At 47.8% G+C, this 16,821-nt stretch overlaps 2 protein-coding genes across 2 annotated transcripts in view; one reads left to right on the forward strand and one right to left on the reverse strand.

Moving 5' to 3' along the window:
* Positions 1-1,829, forward strand: part of shdb (Src homology 2 domain containing transforming protein D, b) — a gene marked incomplete at its 5' end in the record, with an annotated part of 20,359 nt that extends 18,530 nt beyond the window's left edge. The window contains one exon of the mRNA XM_083671083.1: positions 512-1,829. Within this exon, the coding sequence (XP_083527209.1) occupies positions 512-698 (187 nt within the window). The 3' untranslated portion in view covers positions 699-1,829. The remainder of the gene's footprint in view (positions 1-511) is intronic.
* Positions 1,830-13,449: 11,620 nt separating this feature from the next.
* On the reverse strand, positions 13,450-16,515 carry s1pr3a (sphingosine-1-phosphate receptor 3a). Its single transcript, XM_083671043.1, has 2 exons — positions 16,285-16,515; positions 13,450-15,768 (listed from the first exon to the last, which is right to left on the reverse strand). Exon 2 carries the CDS (start codon positions 15,647-15,649, stop codon positions 14,447-14,449), a length of 1,203 nt encoding a protein of 400 aa, XP_083527169.1. The 5' UTR covers positions 15,650-15,768; positions 16,285-16,515; the 3' UTR covers positions 13,450-14,446.
* Between the last annotated feature and the right edge of the window lie 306 nt (positions 16,516-16,821).

Consider the following 16,821-nt stretch of genomic DNA (forward strand, 5'->3'; position numbering starts at 1 on the left):
CAAGTCGTGGGTTGTGATGAGGCTTTAAATCTTGGGAAGAAACACTGCATAAAACAGCAGAAAATAAGTAGGCTATTGTTCAGCCTTGTCATTCTTAGTGTGTCATTATGTGACATGATGTGTTGCATGACTGACTCTTTCCCCTCACTCTCTCTCTCTCTCTCTCTCTCTCTCTCTCTCTCTCTCTCTCACTACTCCCCCTCTCTCTCACTACTCCCCCTCTCTCTCACTACCCCCCCCCTCTCTCTCACACTACTCCCCCTCTCGCTCTCTCTCTCTCTCTCACTACTCCCCCTCTCGCTCTCTCTCTCTCTCACACTACTCCCCCTCTCTCTCTCTCTCTCACTACCCCCCCTCTCTCTCTCTCACTACTCCCCCTCTCTCTCTCTCTCACTACCCCCCCCCCCCCACTCTCTCTCTCTCTCTCTACCCCCCCCCCCTCTCTCTCTCTCTCTCTCACTACCCCCCCCCCCCCCCCCCCTCTCTCTCTTCCTCCTTCCCTCTCTCTCAGGAGCTGCCAAGGCTTTATGCACATGAAGTTCAGCCAGTGTAAGGATGGGAAGTACGTCCTGGGTCAGAACAGCCCACCCTTCGACACCATCCCTGAGGTCATCCACTTCTACACCACACACAAACTACCAATCAGAGGTGCCGAGCACCTCTCCCTGCTCTTCCCTGTGCTGGTGCAGACGCTCTGATTGGCCCGGCTGCTTGCTCCTGGATGGATCCTAGGGGACATTCTGATTGGACACTGACTTTGATTGACTTGAATGTTGAAGGGATTTACCCAATGGACCATCGGTGTTCTCTGATTTTGATTTATTCGGCAGCCAAGGGTTTGCCAGCACCCCCACAAACCTCTCCCATATCGCTCGTGCCAACTCCCTCTGGGCCGAGAACGCAGTAAAGTTTCGTGAAATGCAATACCTGGACCGTACCTGCCTGCGCCTTCTCTCCGGACCCGGGGACTCTGTCTGGAATACCTACTGTACAGCAGAATGAGCTTCTCACTGGGCTCTGGATGCACTGCTCCACATAGACTCATAGATCAGGAGGGTAGAAAGTCTCAAGGGAAACTTTGTTTTTTTTTTACACACACACACACACACACACACACACACACACACACACACACACACACACACACACACCACGGGATGTCTTTAACTCTGTGCCATTAGCCTGTTGATTTGACTCTTGTATTGTTGTCACACTGCTTTCATGTTGATTAGCTGGTTAGTCAGCACACGTCATGTTATGTTACGTCATGTCATGTCATGTCATGTCATGTCATGTCATGTTGCGTACGGCTGTTGTAGCAGCAGAGCTGTGTCTGATTGTACTACTGTTGACCTTGCCTCGTGTTCGTGCTGTGATGGGCGTGTCTGGACGCTGCCGCTGCCTGGTTGCAGTGCTCTGTAGTTGGACAGCACCGTTTCAATGGGGAGCCGGAGGTGTGGTGGCCGTAATGCCACGTGAATAGTCTCATACATACAGTACCAGTCAAAGGTCTGGACACACCTTGCCAAGAGTGTGCAAAGCTGTCATCAAAGCAAAAGGTGGCTACTTCCGAAGAATCTTAAAATATAAAACATATTCTGGTTTGTTTACCACTTTTTTGTTTACCACATAGTTCCATATGTGTTCCTTCATGGTTTTGATGTCTTCAGTATTAATCTACAATGTCGAAAATAATACAAATAAAGAAAAACCATTGAATGAGAAGTTGTGTCCAAACTTTTGACTGGTACTGTAAATACTCCACATTGATAAAGGATGGGTTGGTTATGGTTATTGATTATTGATTATCATTCTTATTGCCTGGGTTGGTCATGATCAGTATTATTGTTGTTGTCTCTGATTATAATTATGAAGATGACAGATTTTTCTCATTGCTGTGTTAAAGCGTTAATAATAACAATAAACTGTTTCTAAAGAGCGTTGTGTGTGTGTGTGTGTGTGTGTGTGTGTGTGTGTTTCTGATTCAGGACTTGTGTCATGGGTGTCAGGAAACATGTCATGGTTGCTATTTGATGTGATACTCATCATCCTTCACTTTCACTCTTTTCCCCTTGGCGTACACAGACACACACACACACTGTTTGTACCTTAAATACCCACTCAGCAGCAATTTGCCAGCCTCCCAGAGTGCAACAGAGAGAGCAGAAGAGTACAAAAGACTGACTGTGACCATGAATCTACTTCTACTCCAGCACACATGCAGGCTCTTCTCCGTCCATTAGGCAGCTTGGGGGTGAGACAGGGGGAGGAGGGGGGGGGGGGTGAGGTGGTTGCGAAGGGCAGGCCTCATTATTTAGGGTGTGCTGGAGTGAAGGGCACTGGGATTGCTTTCATTACTGGGCCAAATGAAATAGCAGTGGCTGATTACCAGTGTGACGGAGGCAGAGACGAGTAAGATCACACCATGGCAGTCTGAGTGGGAGGGAGAGAGAGAGAGAGAGTGTGTGTGTGTGTGTGTGTGTGTGTGAGAGAGAGAGAGAGATTGAGAGAGTGAGTGAGGGAGGGACAGACACTCAGACAGAGACAGAGAGAGTGGGAGGGATAGAAAGGGAGAGAGAGTGTGTGTGCGTGTGTGTGTGTGTGTGTGTGTGAGAGAGAGAGAGAGAGATTGAGAGAGTGAGCGAGGGAGGGACAGACACTCAGACAGAGAGAGACAGAGAGAGTGGGAGGGATAGAAAGGGAGAGAGAGTGTGTGAGAGAGAAAGAGAGAGTGGGAGGGAGTGAGAGAGTGTGTGAGAGAGAAAGAGAGAGTGGGAGGGAGTGAGAGAGAGAGAGAGTGTATAAGTGAGAAAGAGAGAAAGGAAGATATTGTGTGCCTGTATTCCTGTGTTCAAACACAGGACTGCCTGGGGATGGAAAGTACTAATAAAAACCGTGTAGTAAGAGAAAAACAATGTCATGCACAAATTAATTCAGAGACAAACCGGTAAGATTAGTTTTTTTAATGAAGCTTTGTTTGGATATGGTTTCATGTGAGTGGGTGGGGGCCCGCATAAGCGCAAATGCACAAACATATACTGTATCTGCATATCCAGCTGTCTTATCGAAATGTGAGTAATATGAAGCTCGTGGTGTGTGTCGATGATTATGTTGCAGCAGCTGGTGATCTATTAGATGAGCTGGAGGGAATAGACACCTGTGATCACTGTGGAGCCAGAATCATTTCACATTCAAGCGACACACAGGCACACACACACACACAAAACACACACACACACACACACACACACACACACAATAAGCTCAAGACTTCACATAGGTGCCACCACCACTACCACCACCACCACACATAGCTCTCACACACACACACACACACAAAGCTTGAGGCTTGCATGCATGGATCACCCAGTGACATACCCAGCTGTGCACACACACACACACACACACACACACACACACACACACACACACACACACCCTGCCACAAGTACAGGGCACACATGTCAATCCAGGGACACCCTCTCCCCTTTCCCATGCTCCTAGACAGACTAATCCCTGCAGTTGTGCTGCAGCTCAGAGACTGGGGATGGGGAATGGCTGGGAGGGTTGGTTGTCTGGTGTGTGTGTGCGTGCCGTCAGGACCGAGAGGCTGCAGAGATGGGTCACAGAGGTGGCAGCTGGATGGGGTGGTGGAGGGGGGCGGATGGAGCGGGTGTGAGAGTAGGTGGTGGAGGGGTAGGCAGGATATGGATGGTGGAAGGGATTGGCATAGATCACTTCACACATCCTGCCTTCCATCTGCAATAGAAGGAACGTGTTCAACATCCATCATATAAACATAGTTTGAGAAAAGGAGAGGAGGAAGATTTTGTGGATTTCATTACAGAGTTGTTTATGCGTTTCTTATGTGTTCCTTGGACTAATAACATGTGTTAATGTTTCAGTGTGCAACAGTGCAAAACTATTTCAGGTGGTGGTGGGGGGGTGTGTGTTTGTGGGGTGAGGCCTGGCGGGAATGTGGGGGGGTATTGGTTACAACAAGGCCCTCAGTCGTCCAGTCATAGGCTGTGGAGTAACTCTGACCTCCCTCCCCCGGCCTGCTCCCAGCTGCTCCCTGATAAACCTCCTGATCCTGGGCAGCTTATCACTAAACCCTGCCTGGATCCCCAGCTCTTATTGTTCCAGATGCAATTACATGTATTGTATTGGATTGAGGAGCGGGGTGGTGTGGGGAGGTGGAGGTGGAGGTGGAGGCGTGGACGAATCACACAGATGAATGTCTCTCTCTCCTCAGGGTGAAGCTAAGCTGTGATGGAGAGAAAGACAGGACCGCGGTGATCTGGGACTCTGGGATGTAACCCCCTCTATGCTCTGGCCCCCTTTCCGCCTCTGAGTTGGTTGCACAAAAGGGAAGCCATGGTCTTGGGAATGGCACAAATGCTCCACACTGGCACATACTATGGAGGAGACCAGATGGAGGCTTTGTCTTCACACACACACACACACACACACACACACACACACACACACACACACACACACACACACACACAGATAGAGACACCAGTGGGTGCGGTGAAATGCCAGGATGGTGACAAGGGGTGGTGTGACTCTCTTGTCCTCTGTCATGTTCACATTAGTCATATGCAAATAGCCACTATACACAGAGAATAACACAAATCCACCATGTCTAAGACCCTCAAAGCAAACTGGTGATGCCTGTTTTTGTTGACATGATTACAGGTGCCGAAGATGACTTTGACCCAGTTCGAGCTGAGTGTTTATGAGGTTGGTGGTTTAAGGAGCTTGGCAACACATTGAAAATAGTGTTTCAGTTAAATTTTTCCCAAACTGGAAATGTATTTTCTTATCTTATAAATCTGGGTGACAACTTGGTGTCAGCCAGTGGAAATAAACATACAATATACATTTTTGGAAGAGGTAGCCGTAATCACATAATACATGATCAGTTTATTGTCTCCCACGATGAAATTAGGGGAACGGATAAAGTCCCTTCGTCACACACTTCTGTCCGCTACATCTTTCTTGGTGGACAAAATGTTTACTGCACAGTTGTGTTATCATTTCAACTGTCTAAATGAGCCTGCCATTTTATGGTTATAAGGACATTGTGTAGATTTGCTTTTGACAGTGTGTCGTCAATGACCTTTAAGGTAAAAATATTCTGCTGCACCGGAGTTTCTTTCTTCCACTTTCCCTCAGAGTTCGGCCTGTGGGGTAGGTGAGTGTCCCGACGTCTGAAATGTCAGTCTGTCAGCAACAATCTGATCCGCCTATCACTGAAATGTCACTGGCTGGCTCAACAATAGGAAACTCTTTTTCTCTTGCCATTTCAGATGAATCATTATGTTTATTGTATTCCTACCATAAATGTCAAAATGCAAGATCCAATTGTGTATCATTTTTAATACATGGGGAATTAATGTTTGAGAACTCAAAATCTGTCTTTAGCATTTTGTGATTGCAGGCAAACTGTGTTAATGATTGAATTGTGGTCGAGGCTCTTGAGTGTCGCGTAGGAAAGACGCCACCTTTCACCTACATGCATATTTGGAGTTAATATGCGTCATAGATGAAAGCATTATTTCGTATATTCAGTATATTCTAGAATTTGAAGTGCGTCACCAACACCATGGAGATCTATTGTTAAGGTGCTTTTAAACATTCTGGAGAGCGCTAAAACGTTCAGATGCAATTGTGCAGTCGTAGCGAACAGTTCAGAGCTCGCTATACTTAATATGCGGACAGCAATAATGTATTTAGCTAATGCTAAGGTACGTTGTGCAAAGTTTTCACTATCAAGGCGTGAGATATTCATCGCGGAAGTGAGAAAAGGGGTATACCACTTTCGGAAGAAGGTGGACTGGGTCTATGAGAGTAGGTTGAACAATTTTTTTCAATAGTCCAGGCCCCACTTTCATTTGAATAGTAGGCAATGCCGACAGTAGGTTAAAACACCTGTTTCAGTATTGTCTATAGATGCATAGCATGTTTTTTTGTAGTTCTTTGGCAAGATGACACATGGTTACTATAGCAACCATTGCTACAGTAACCAGGTGTTCTACAGATGAGGTCATCACAGAACACCTGGTTACTATAGCAACCGTTGCTACAGTAACCAGGTGTTCTACAGATGAGGTCATCACAGAACACCTGGTTACTATAGCAACCGTTGCTACAGTAACCAGGTGTTCCACAGATGAGGTCATCACAGAACACCTTGGAACTATAGCAACGGTTGCTACAGTAACCAGGTGTTCCACAGATGAAGTCATCACAGAACACCTGGTTACTATAGCAACCGTTGCTACAGTAACCAGGTGTTCCACAGATGAGGTCATCACAGAACACCTGGTTACTATAGCAACCGTTGCTACAGTAATCAGGTGTTCCACAGATGAGGTCATCACAGAACACCTGGGAACTATAGCAACCGTTGCTACAGTAACCAGGAGTTCCACAGATGAGGTCATCACAGAACACCTGGTTACTATAGCAACCATTGCTACAGTAACCAGGTGTTCCACAGATGAGGTCATCACAGAACACCTGGTTACTATAGCAACCTTTACTATAGTAACCAGGTGTTCTAAGACGAGTACAACCAACAGTACAACCAAAAATGTTGTTGTGGTTCCAGAATGGACATGGGGAGGGTCAGAGTGTTCTACTTATGATATACCCCTCTGGGCAGGGTGAGGGTCATAGAAATAGAATGAGGGGCCAAATAATGGAATAGAGTTGGACCTGGTTCCTCATACTGGCAATTTGGCTAGTAAGGCCGACACCAAAAGACGGCTGACAATGGAAATGTGATACATAATTGCCATGGTAACCGTAACTGCATGTGTAGAACACAGTAGCCCTATTCCCACAGAGATAATGGTGAAATGCCTGTCCATTCTAATTCTGGTTCTATCTATGTTCTATCAGATCTAAATCTATGGTATTGTTGCACTGTATTGCCATTGTTGCACTCACGTAATTACGTTATTATCTCTGTGGTTGCATTTTTTCTTTTTAATCATTTTAGAAGACGTCTCTCTGGAATGGTCGTATGAGAAGAACGACTGGGTGCCTCTGGGTGACTCTTCACCCCTGCTTCATCACCTTCCTCAGGAGGAGGTGAAGACCACAGCGCTGCCAGTGAGACTGACATTCCAATCAACAGAGGGTTCTAGAACACCTCAAGGTATTGAGAATATTATCAACCACCTCACAACCGTTGTTTGTTTGCTTGTTTGTGTCTGAAGGTGGTCACCAAGGCCAGAGAGCCTCTTCCCCAACCTGCTGAGGACACACCTCTTCCAGCTGAGGACACACCTCTCCCAGCTGAGGACACACCTCTCCCAGCTGAGGACACGCCTCTCCCAGCTGAGGACACGCCTCTCCCAGCTGAGGCCACACCTCTTCCCCAACCTGAGGAGGAAATCTCCCCAGCATGGCCGGTGAGACATTATCACTAGACGGAAGAAGCACTTCCTTCTTGTATGACAGTATCACTGCCTGATCCTACTTTACATCCTACTTAAGTATTTAATTTGAACATACAGCTTACCCTCAGATGTATTGAAATACTGACTGATTTTCCTTTAGCGCAAGTACGTCAAATGGGTCAGCCCCGGGAACTTCCTTGGGGTTGATATCACCGGGACCCAAGCACTGTGGTTTTGGCCCGGCTTTGGCTTTGGCCCCGCCCTTGCCCCTGAATTTCAGGCCCGCTCTGGCCGTGGCCCCGCCCCTGGACCTAGCCCCGCCCCTGGACCTAGCCCCGCCCCTGGTAGGGAACTCCAGGGATTCTTCAATGAGGTAAAGACTTCTACACTCACTTCACCTCCTCTTGATAGCCTTGCCAATGAGACTGACATTCCAATCAACACAGAGGGTTCTAGAACACTTCAAGTTACTGAGGATATCGGCAGCCTTACAGCCTTTGTTTATTTGTTTGCAGCTGTTGCCCTGGAAATACAGCCGTGGATATTGCGGCCCACTGGCCACTATCCAGGTAAGAGCACCAAGACTGTCACATACAGTGTCCCAGTTGGTGTATTCACTGTATTTTGTGCCAATTTTGACATATCCTCTGTCTTCTACAGAAGGACTTCACCTCTGAGGTCCAAAAAGCAAACCAGTTCTGGGAGTTTGCCATTACTGAGTGTAATTTCAGAGGCACACAGGTAAGCTGAGTGTTCTAATGTAAAACATTTCAAATGTTCCACTATAGAATGTGATATTAAGGCTTAATCTTCAAAAGGTTACCTGCACTCAAGGAATGGATTTTCTAATTCCTTTCCTGCACTGAGAGCCAATGTATAGAAGCACTGACTGGCTTCTTGTGTGACATTATCACTCCCTGATCCTGCTTTACCTCATACTTGAGTATTTCATTATTGACATACAATTTAATTTGAACATACACCCTCATATGTATTGAAATTATTTGACTGATTTTACTTCAGACATCAGAAGTCAAATGGGTCAGCATCTGTGAGGTCACAGGGGTCGTGACCTGGATGTGGTTGAGCCTGACAACAGGAGAGTCAGTGAACAACCGGCATGTGAGTGTCTCATGTATAGAATCAGAATAGAACACTGGAAACAATCACATGAAATATTGTAAGAATTCTATTTCTATGGTCTCATGTCTCTATGTCCCTTAAGGAACTGACATCAAAGTGTATGTACAGCAGTATCATAGTGCATGTTCTTATGGTCTTCACCTTCAGCTTGATCCCCTCTCCAAGACGGAGACCAAGATGCATACTGGGATTCAGGTGGGAGCACATTCCTGTTTCATACTTTTATACTAACCTCTTATTGTCTTTTAAGCAATGGTTTGGTTTCTAGTCTGGTGAGCATTGATTAACTATAGATACATAACTACCTTTCTTTTAAAGATATTAGAGGAGTTCCTCTGTCTTTCCTCCCTCTGTAGATCATGGGCGGGAGAATCCAGCAGTGGATATCCTACCGCTTGGAGGAGACCTCCCAGTATCGCTATTCGGATGACGTCAAGGTAAATGCCCCCCATTGTTCTGATTGGCTAGTGTTTCATTGTTGTGTAGTGGATGGCGGTATCTGACTGGTAAGATACTGTGTTCTTTGCAGCTGCGGGACGTCTACCGAGAATACAGCGGGCTGAAGATGAACTCCTGCGGGGAAGCGTGTCACAACGCTTGGAGTGAGAGGACATCAGACTCTACCCCAATGGAACCCCGCTTTGGCTTTGGCCCTGGCTCTGGCCCCGCCCCAGCCCCCACCCCTGAGTACCAGACCCACTCTGGCCCCGCCCCTGACTATCAGGCCCACTCTGGCCCCGCCCCTGAGTACCAGGCCCACTCTGGCCCCACCCCTGGCACTGGCTCTGGCTCTTTTGAATTCCAGGCCTTCTTCGATGAGGTAAAGACTGCTCACTCTACCTTCTCTTTAACTCTCTCTGTGGACTCTGATGTGGTGTAGAGTAATAGTCCATCAGTGAAGACACAGTCATTGTTAATACAGTATGTCCCTGTGTAACATAATCTAAAGGAAGAGGAAATGGATCTGCCTCATGCGATGGATGAAGTTCCTAGCATTGAGTGAGTGCTGACTCATCTATCTACATGACCAATCAAATCCAGGTTGTTGTCCCATAAGTGGTCACTGATCATGTGATGTTGTCTCTCTCATTCTCAGGGCCCACCTGGAGACCAAGGGGGTCACCGACTTTTCAGTAAAGTTGGATGGCCTTCGCCTGGCTTTCAGTGTAAGTAAACAGCATTATGACTTGTGTATGTAATTGTCATTGTGTCAATCGCCTAATGTCTTCCTCTCCTCCATGCCCAGGCCCTGCAGTCCGACGCTGGCACCCGCAGCCAGATGACCGTGGCTGGCAGGACAGTCCTGGGAGGCCTGGTGTCCCTGCATGGACGGGTAACTAACTTAACCATTGGCCAGTGTTTTAATGACTTGATATTATTTACCATTGTATGTACTGACACTGTTATTTACCCTCTGTTGTTGTGGTTGTGGTTGTTGTTGTTGTTGTTGTTGTTGTTGTTCTCTGTTGTTGTGGTTGTTGTTGTTGTTGTTGTGGTTGTGGTTGTTGTTGTGGTTGTTGTTGTGGTTGTGGTTGTGGTTGTGGTTGTGGTTGTTGTGGTGGTGGTGGTGGTGGTTGTTGTTGTTGTTGTTGTTGTTGTTGTTGTTGTTCTCGGTTGTGGTTGTTGTTGTTGTTGTTCTCGGTTGTGGTTGTTGTTGTTCTCGGTTGTGGTTGTTGTTGTTGTTGTTGTGGTGGTTTTTGTTGTGTTTGTGTCAGGACCTGGCTGGTTTCCAGGCAGCCTACGATGACCTGGTTGCCATGGTGACTGACCCTGAGCGCAGGGAGTCAGTGTGTAGAGAACTGGCCACCATGGGGGTAAGTACATCCAGATAGATACTCTACACTGTCCATGTTTATTGTTACTTTATGACTTCATGGGGTTTATTAGGGTTAACTTACTAATTGATGTTCTCTATTGTTTGGGTAAAGGTCTACCACCTCAATATGATAGACATGCTGTACGAGTACATCATCGTGGGACAGCTTATTGAGGACAACGCCCCACTTGAAATTGTGAGTGAATTCATACAAATGAGACGACATGCTGATGTAGGTATTGATTGTACAGTTGGTTGACTGTAGATATTTCAATAGGGAGCATTTCTATCCACATGGAAATGGAGATGGAGTGGACATTGAGTTGTCTGTTGTTGAAAAGTCTAATGGTTGTCTGTTGTTGTTGTTGTTGTTGTTGTTGTTTTCCTCCTAGGAGCAAGGTGGCGTGCTCGAGGCAATAGAGAAAGTCCTGAACTTTCTCCTTCTTGACGCCACCTCACAGGATGACGCACGGCGTTGTAAGACGCATCTGCAGGTACACACATCACTTCCTCTTCCTGCTCCTCTCTCACCTCCCTTCCTGTCCCTGTAGGCCGTGGAGACGTAATGGTGCCTGTGTGTTTTGTGTTCTCAGGACCAGCTGATGCTTTTATTAGAGGAGATGTTTGGATGGGATGTGGGGTTGTTCTCCGAGCAGGACTGCCTCACCAGTCAAGTTAAGGCAACTGTAGGGCTGCTAACCCAGAAGCTGGTTGGTGAGATGGAGGCAACCACTGGGGTCTCCCCTGGCACTGGCTCCGCCCCTGGCCCTGACCATGATCTCACTCCTGACCCTAGCATCACCCCTGACGATGGCCTCGCCTCTGGCCCTATCATCACCCCTGACGATGGCCTCGCCTCTGGCCCTAACACCATCCCTGGTCCTAACACCATCCCTGGTCCTAACACCATCCCTGGTCCTAGCACCATGCCTGGCCCTAGCATCACCCCTGATGATGGCCTCGCCTCTGGCCCCAGCATCGTCCCTGACCATGGCCCCCTCCCTGGTCCTAGCACCGTCCCCCAGGCTGACACGTCCTTCTTGGATGATTTCCTGGATGACGTTTGTCGCAGCCCTGACCCCGTCTCGGCTAATTGTTCCGACGAGAATCTGGTAAACATTTAACATTTAAGTTAACTATGATGTTGCATTGTTTAGTATGAGGTCCCTAATTGAAGATGCAGTCATTGTTAATACATTATGTGCCTGTGTAACAGAATATTGAGGCAGAGGACATGAATGTGCATTTGTGTTTTGTGTTCTCAGGCGAGGCTGAATGCCTTACTGGATGAGTTTTTCAGCAGCTCACGCCCTGCACCTGGCCCCCGCCCCTGTCCTCAGCACAAGCTGAACCCCTCTCGGGGTGGGCTCTTAAGCAGACCTGGCCCCACCTCAGGCCCCGTCTCTGCATCTGGCCTTGGCCCGGCCCCTGGCCCCCGCCCCTGTTCTCAGGACATGCCGAAGGGCCCCACCCCTGGCCCCGCCTCCGGTCACCCCGCCTCAGGTCACCCCGTCTCTGCATCTGGCCTTGGCCCGGCCCCTGGCCCCCGCCCCTGTTCTCAGGACATGCCGAAGGGCCCCGCCTCCGGTCACCCCGCCTCAGGTCACCCCGCCTCTGCATCTGGCCCTGGCCCGGCCCCTGGCCCCTGTTCCTGTTCACAGGCCAAGACAAAGGGCCCCACCCCTGCATCTGGCCCTTGCTTGGCCCCTGGCCCCCACCCCTGCTCTCAGGCCAAGCCGAAAGGCCCCGTCCCTGTATCTGGCCCTGGCCCCCACTGCTGCTCTCAGGCCAAGCCGATGGGCCCCACCCCTGGCCCAGACTCCGCCCCTGGCAGTGGTTCCAAGGCCCAGGACCAGCTAAATTTATTTGCTTACTTGGGGATGATGTTCGCCATGTCCGTCACACCAAGGATGTCAGCCAAGCAGGAGGACTAACGCAGAGGCTTATTGATGTCCTGGAGGAGAACACCTCTCCCCTCTACACCTCCTCTTCTGGGATATACTAAATATTAAAACATCTTTCAATTCAACAAAAAAACCTGATCAGCTGGTTCATTTAGGAATAGAATAGGCAAAGTAAAGCAGAGGTTTGGATTAAGATAAGCAACATGTTGCTTTAGAGCTTAAAGATAAGTTATAAGATGTGGAAGATAAGATAAGTTAATGTGATATACTGGTGAAGGTGAAACAAAGTCAAATCAATTGAATTCAACATGTTCCTCTTCATCACACACAGATGCAGGTAAGTGGTATGTCAAATACTGGTTATCATACACTATTGCAGGTTCCCTCTGTTACATGTGTTATTCCAAATGGATTGATATCACATGATTTCCATCCAGTATCTCAGTAATACAGGTGTTGGTTGTATTAGTACACTCATTTGTCTAATCCCACCTTCCCTCTCTCTTTGACTTGCAGGTGGTGGTTAATTAAGTAAATTAATTCAGGTTTTAGCTAGAATTATTGAATGGGATGTGAATGTGATATTGAGGTCTTCTGTCTGCCTGCATCACCTTATGTATTTATTTATTTTCCCCACTAGATGGAGGTGTTGCTACAACCTGTAGCCTAAAGGAGGCCATTTCTAACAGATGTATTAACTTATGATATGTAACATTAGTTGCTCGAAAATAAAGCTGGTGTGTGAATAGGGAAAAACAAGACTGTCCATTAGGATTGTAGATGGTAATTTGAAGAGTGGAATAAATGAAATGAATTCACAGGGCACCATTCAGCTTAGTGGTTTATGATAGTGTGACTGATTAGGATTTCTGTTATAATTCATCTGGGATGATTGAGGATTAACTACAACCGATTTAAACTGAACATCTGCCATGTCTGGAGAGGAGGTAGGAAATGTAATTAAGACAAGCAGAGTAATAGTTTAAAACATTATGGTACATTAATTAATTATTATGAAACATTATGATCAAGTCTTACACTAGTAATGCAGGACAATACTAATTTAAAACATTATGACGTTTCATTGACTTGCAAGAATTCATCACATTTAAGATAAACAAGCGAAATCATAACACGCTGCAAAAGCTCATGAAAAAAAGAGTCGTTTTTTTTATTCAGTTGGTATGTAATGGTTCTAGACACCACACCACTCAAGGGTTAAAGGTCATTTACAGTCCATTGGTTTAGAATTGGTTAAATGATTCAAACCCAGCACTCCTACTCACTAGTGGTTAGTGGAACTTTGAGTGGCATCCATTTATGTTGTTGAGAAGCAGAAACGACATTGACACATGTTCGCTCTGACGGTAAACTTAAAGTCTTTCCAATATCAACAGTGTACTTTACTCACTGTACCGTGAAGTCATTTTATGCAAACAAAGGATAGTATTAATATCACACAGTTGATAACACTGACAAGGCCTTGGTCTTCATTGAAAATAAATATCCTGCTCTGTAACAGCAATAGAAGCTCAGGCAGGCGAATTGAAATATACATTATACACTGCATGTGCAATATACAGTGCCCTACTTTCCTTAGCAAACCACCCATCATCTATAGAACACAGATATCAACAGTTCAAAGTTGGCTACAATTCATCCACAGTTTCACACTATATCGCTGGTAAAGCTATATGCGCTGTAACAGGATTTTGGGGAACAAAATGCACTTGGTTACGTAGTTCTGAAATATAATGTCGATGAGTGTAAAAAGGAAGGCACAAAGGTCCAGTGACTCTATGCTAGTACTATGGGGCCTTTGAATCACCCTGTAAAAATAGTGGCTTTACATGGTCAGAGTAGATCTCCACTCGTAGCTGAGAGCTCTGTTGAGCCACTGGTCCACAAGCAAGGTCTTTGCAGCCAGAGGAGTGATACTAGCAGGGTCTATTCACACTCTTGGTCAGCTCTCTCTCTCTCTCTCTCTCTCACCGATACACAGCGTTGCTACGATGGCCCAGTGCAGGCGTGTGTCTGTGACCAGAGACGCACATAAACAGTGCGTTCTGTACTGCTCCACAGACGGTGTGACTCAGCCTGCGGGGAGCCCACAACACACAGCCTTACTGCCAGCTGGTGAGCCGTGACTGGCATCAGTCATCCAGTCAGAACTTGCTGAGGGAGGGCAGTGCCCCAGCCTTGACTAGCACAGCAGAGAGCAGGTCGGCAGGCCCAGACGGGTGGGTAGCAGTGGGCGTGGAGGGGTCTCCATGCTGGTTGTTAGAGTTCAGAGGGGTGGGCAGTTTCCCCCGGGTCAGGGTGGACTTGGCAGCCCCTGTTACCCCACTCCCCACTCCCCCCACACTGGACTTGCTGTTCTCCACCGTGGGGATGACCGTGCCCAAGTTGGGGTTGCCTGCCGTGGGGGCCGGGGGCTCCAGGTTGGACTGGCAGCAGCACAGGAGCCTGAAGAAGGCGGCCCTCATCTCCCTGCTGGACAGGGTGTAGATGAGGGGGTTGAGGGCCGAGTTGAGCACGGCCAGGGCGATGAACCAGTCCACCTGGTAGAGCACGCCGCACCGCTCGGGGCTGCAGCCCACGTCCAGCAGCAGGAGGAGGAACAGCGGGGCCCAGCACATCACAAACACCCCCAGCACGATCACCACCGTCCTCAGCAGGGCCAGGGAGCGCTCGGACGGCCGGCTGCTCACCCGCCGCCCGCTGGACGTCACCAGCCGGTAGATCCTGATGTAGAGGATGACGATGGCCACCAGCAGGGCGCTGAACACGCTGATGCAGAAGGCCACGTAGGACTTGTCGTAGAGGGGCAGCACGGTGGAGCAGGAGCCCAGGTGCTCCAGGCAGTTCCAGCCCAGGCTGGGCAGGGCGCTCAGCAGCACCGACACGGCCCAGCAGGCCCCCAGCAGCCCCAGCAGCCTCCCCCGGCCCGCTGTCTCGCACGGCCGCAGGCGCACCATGGTCATGTGCCTCTCGATGCCGATGGCCAGCAGGCTGAAGGTGGAGGCGCTGAGGGCCACGAACATGCTGCCCTCGCGGGCCAGCCACTGGGCGGGCGTCAGGAAGAAGGTCTTGCGGCCCGAGGTGAAGATGTTGACCACATAGGCCACCCCGGCCAGCAGGTCGGACAGGGCCAGGTTGCCGATGAGGAAGTACATTCGGCTGTGGAAGCGTTTGTTCCTCCACAGAGCCAGGAGCACGGTGACGTTCTCCAGGACTATCAGCACACAGATGAGCAGCAGCACGGCCGTCTTGCAGGCCCCGCTGCTGCGCGGCCGGCCCCACTTCCCAGAGTGGTTGTAGTGGTTGACGATCACGGGGTTCATGCCCTCCTCCAGCAGGTTCTCCATCCTGCCTGGCCTTCCTCCGTCACACAGCAGAGGGCGCCACAACACTGGAGACTGCAGATGGGAGAGCTGCTACAGCATCTGGAGGTATTGGCATCACAGAGCTTGTTCTCTACAGGGACCTGACAAGACACAATGAACCACAATGTAACTTAACTATCATGAAAACATAGAGACTTTACTCTGAAGTATTGGGACTTTTAATTAGGCTGAGGTAGGCTATTCCAAGACAGATCCATATGGTAAGAATTAACTTAGTTATCCTACTGATAATAACTTAATTGTATGTCACCCCTCAGGTTTGAAACTGTTAGTTACCAGTGAAGTATTAATAGTATCAATAATTTAGGTTATTTTATTTATATAAACAAGGCAAGTTGTTCCTTCTTTACAATAGTATAATCAGATTGGTATTCCACACAAGAATGAATAAAATAAAATAAAATAAAGAACATAGGTTTTAATAATACACATTTGCCCAGTATCTGAACAGAATAACTTGGTAGAAGTTACAGTGAATCTCTTTTTCCAAACTTTTTGCCAGTTATCACGTGTTATACGAGTTTTCCCTTTTAGAAACAAGTAAGGTGCACTTTGGGATGTTTAATTACTGTATCAATAATTAAAACGTAGCCTACCTGTAGGCGTGTTTACCTCTCAGTCACATAGGAACTGGTGTGGTAGCCTAGGATATTTTACTTGCTCCTTGACAGCTGTAGTGGTTCAAAATCCGTGCTTCAGTATCCAAAACATATTCCTCCCACCACGTCGTGGCATCAATTCCATATTTTGTTCTTGACATTCGAATATCAGTAATGTTTTTCCCGCTAATTCCAAAATTCCAGCTACTAAACCGCTACTCTGAAATTGTGTGGCGGTCCTCTCTTCAGTAACTTCTCTCGACTCTGAAAGTTACAGCTCTCACGCCACACAACCTGGAATAGGGCGGGTTCAGTCTGTGTCCCTCAACTCGACCAATTATGAATCACCAGAGAGTCCAAATAAATCGGGAATAGACTTGCATGTTGGGTGTGATGTTCAAGGAGCTATACCAAGCGTTGCATGCGTCACTTCTAAATGTCTACTGTATGGTATAGGTGTGTAAGGTATGGGTGTGTATCACTGTGTGAACGTTTTCTAGGTCAAAGTGTTTTTGTGGGTATTTGTTCTCTGTA

This window comes from Argentina silus, assembly GCF_951799395.1.
Source record: "Argentina silus genome assembly, chromosome: 6".
Lineage (NCBI taxonomy): Eukaryota > Metazoa > Chordata > Actinopteri > Argentiniformes > Argentinidae > Argentina > Argentina silus.

What these genes read in the sequence shown, in the direction of transcription:
- s1pr3a (XM_083671043.1), bottom strand. Translation starts at nt 15,649, where the DNA reads ATGGAGAACCTGCTGGAGGAGGGCATGAACCCCGTGATCGTCAACCAC.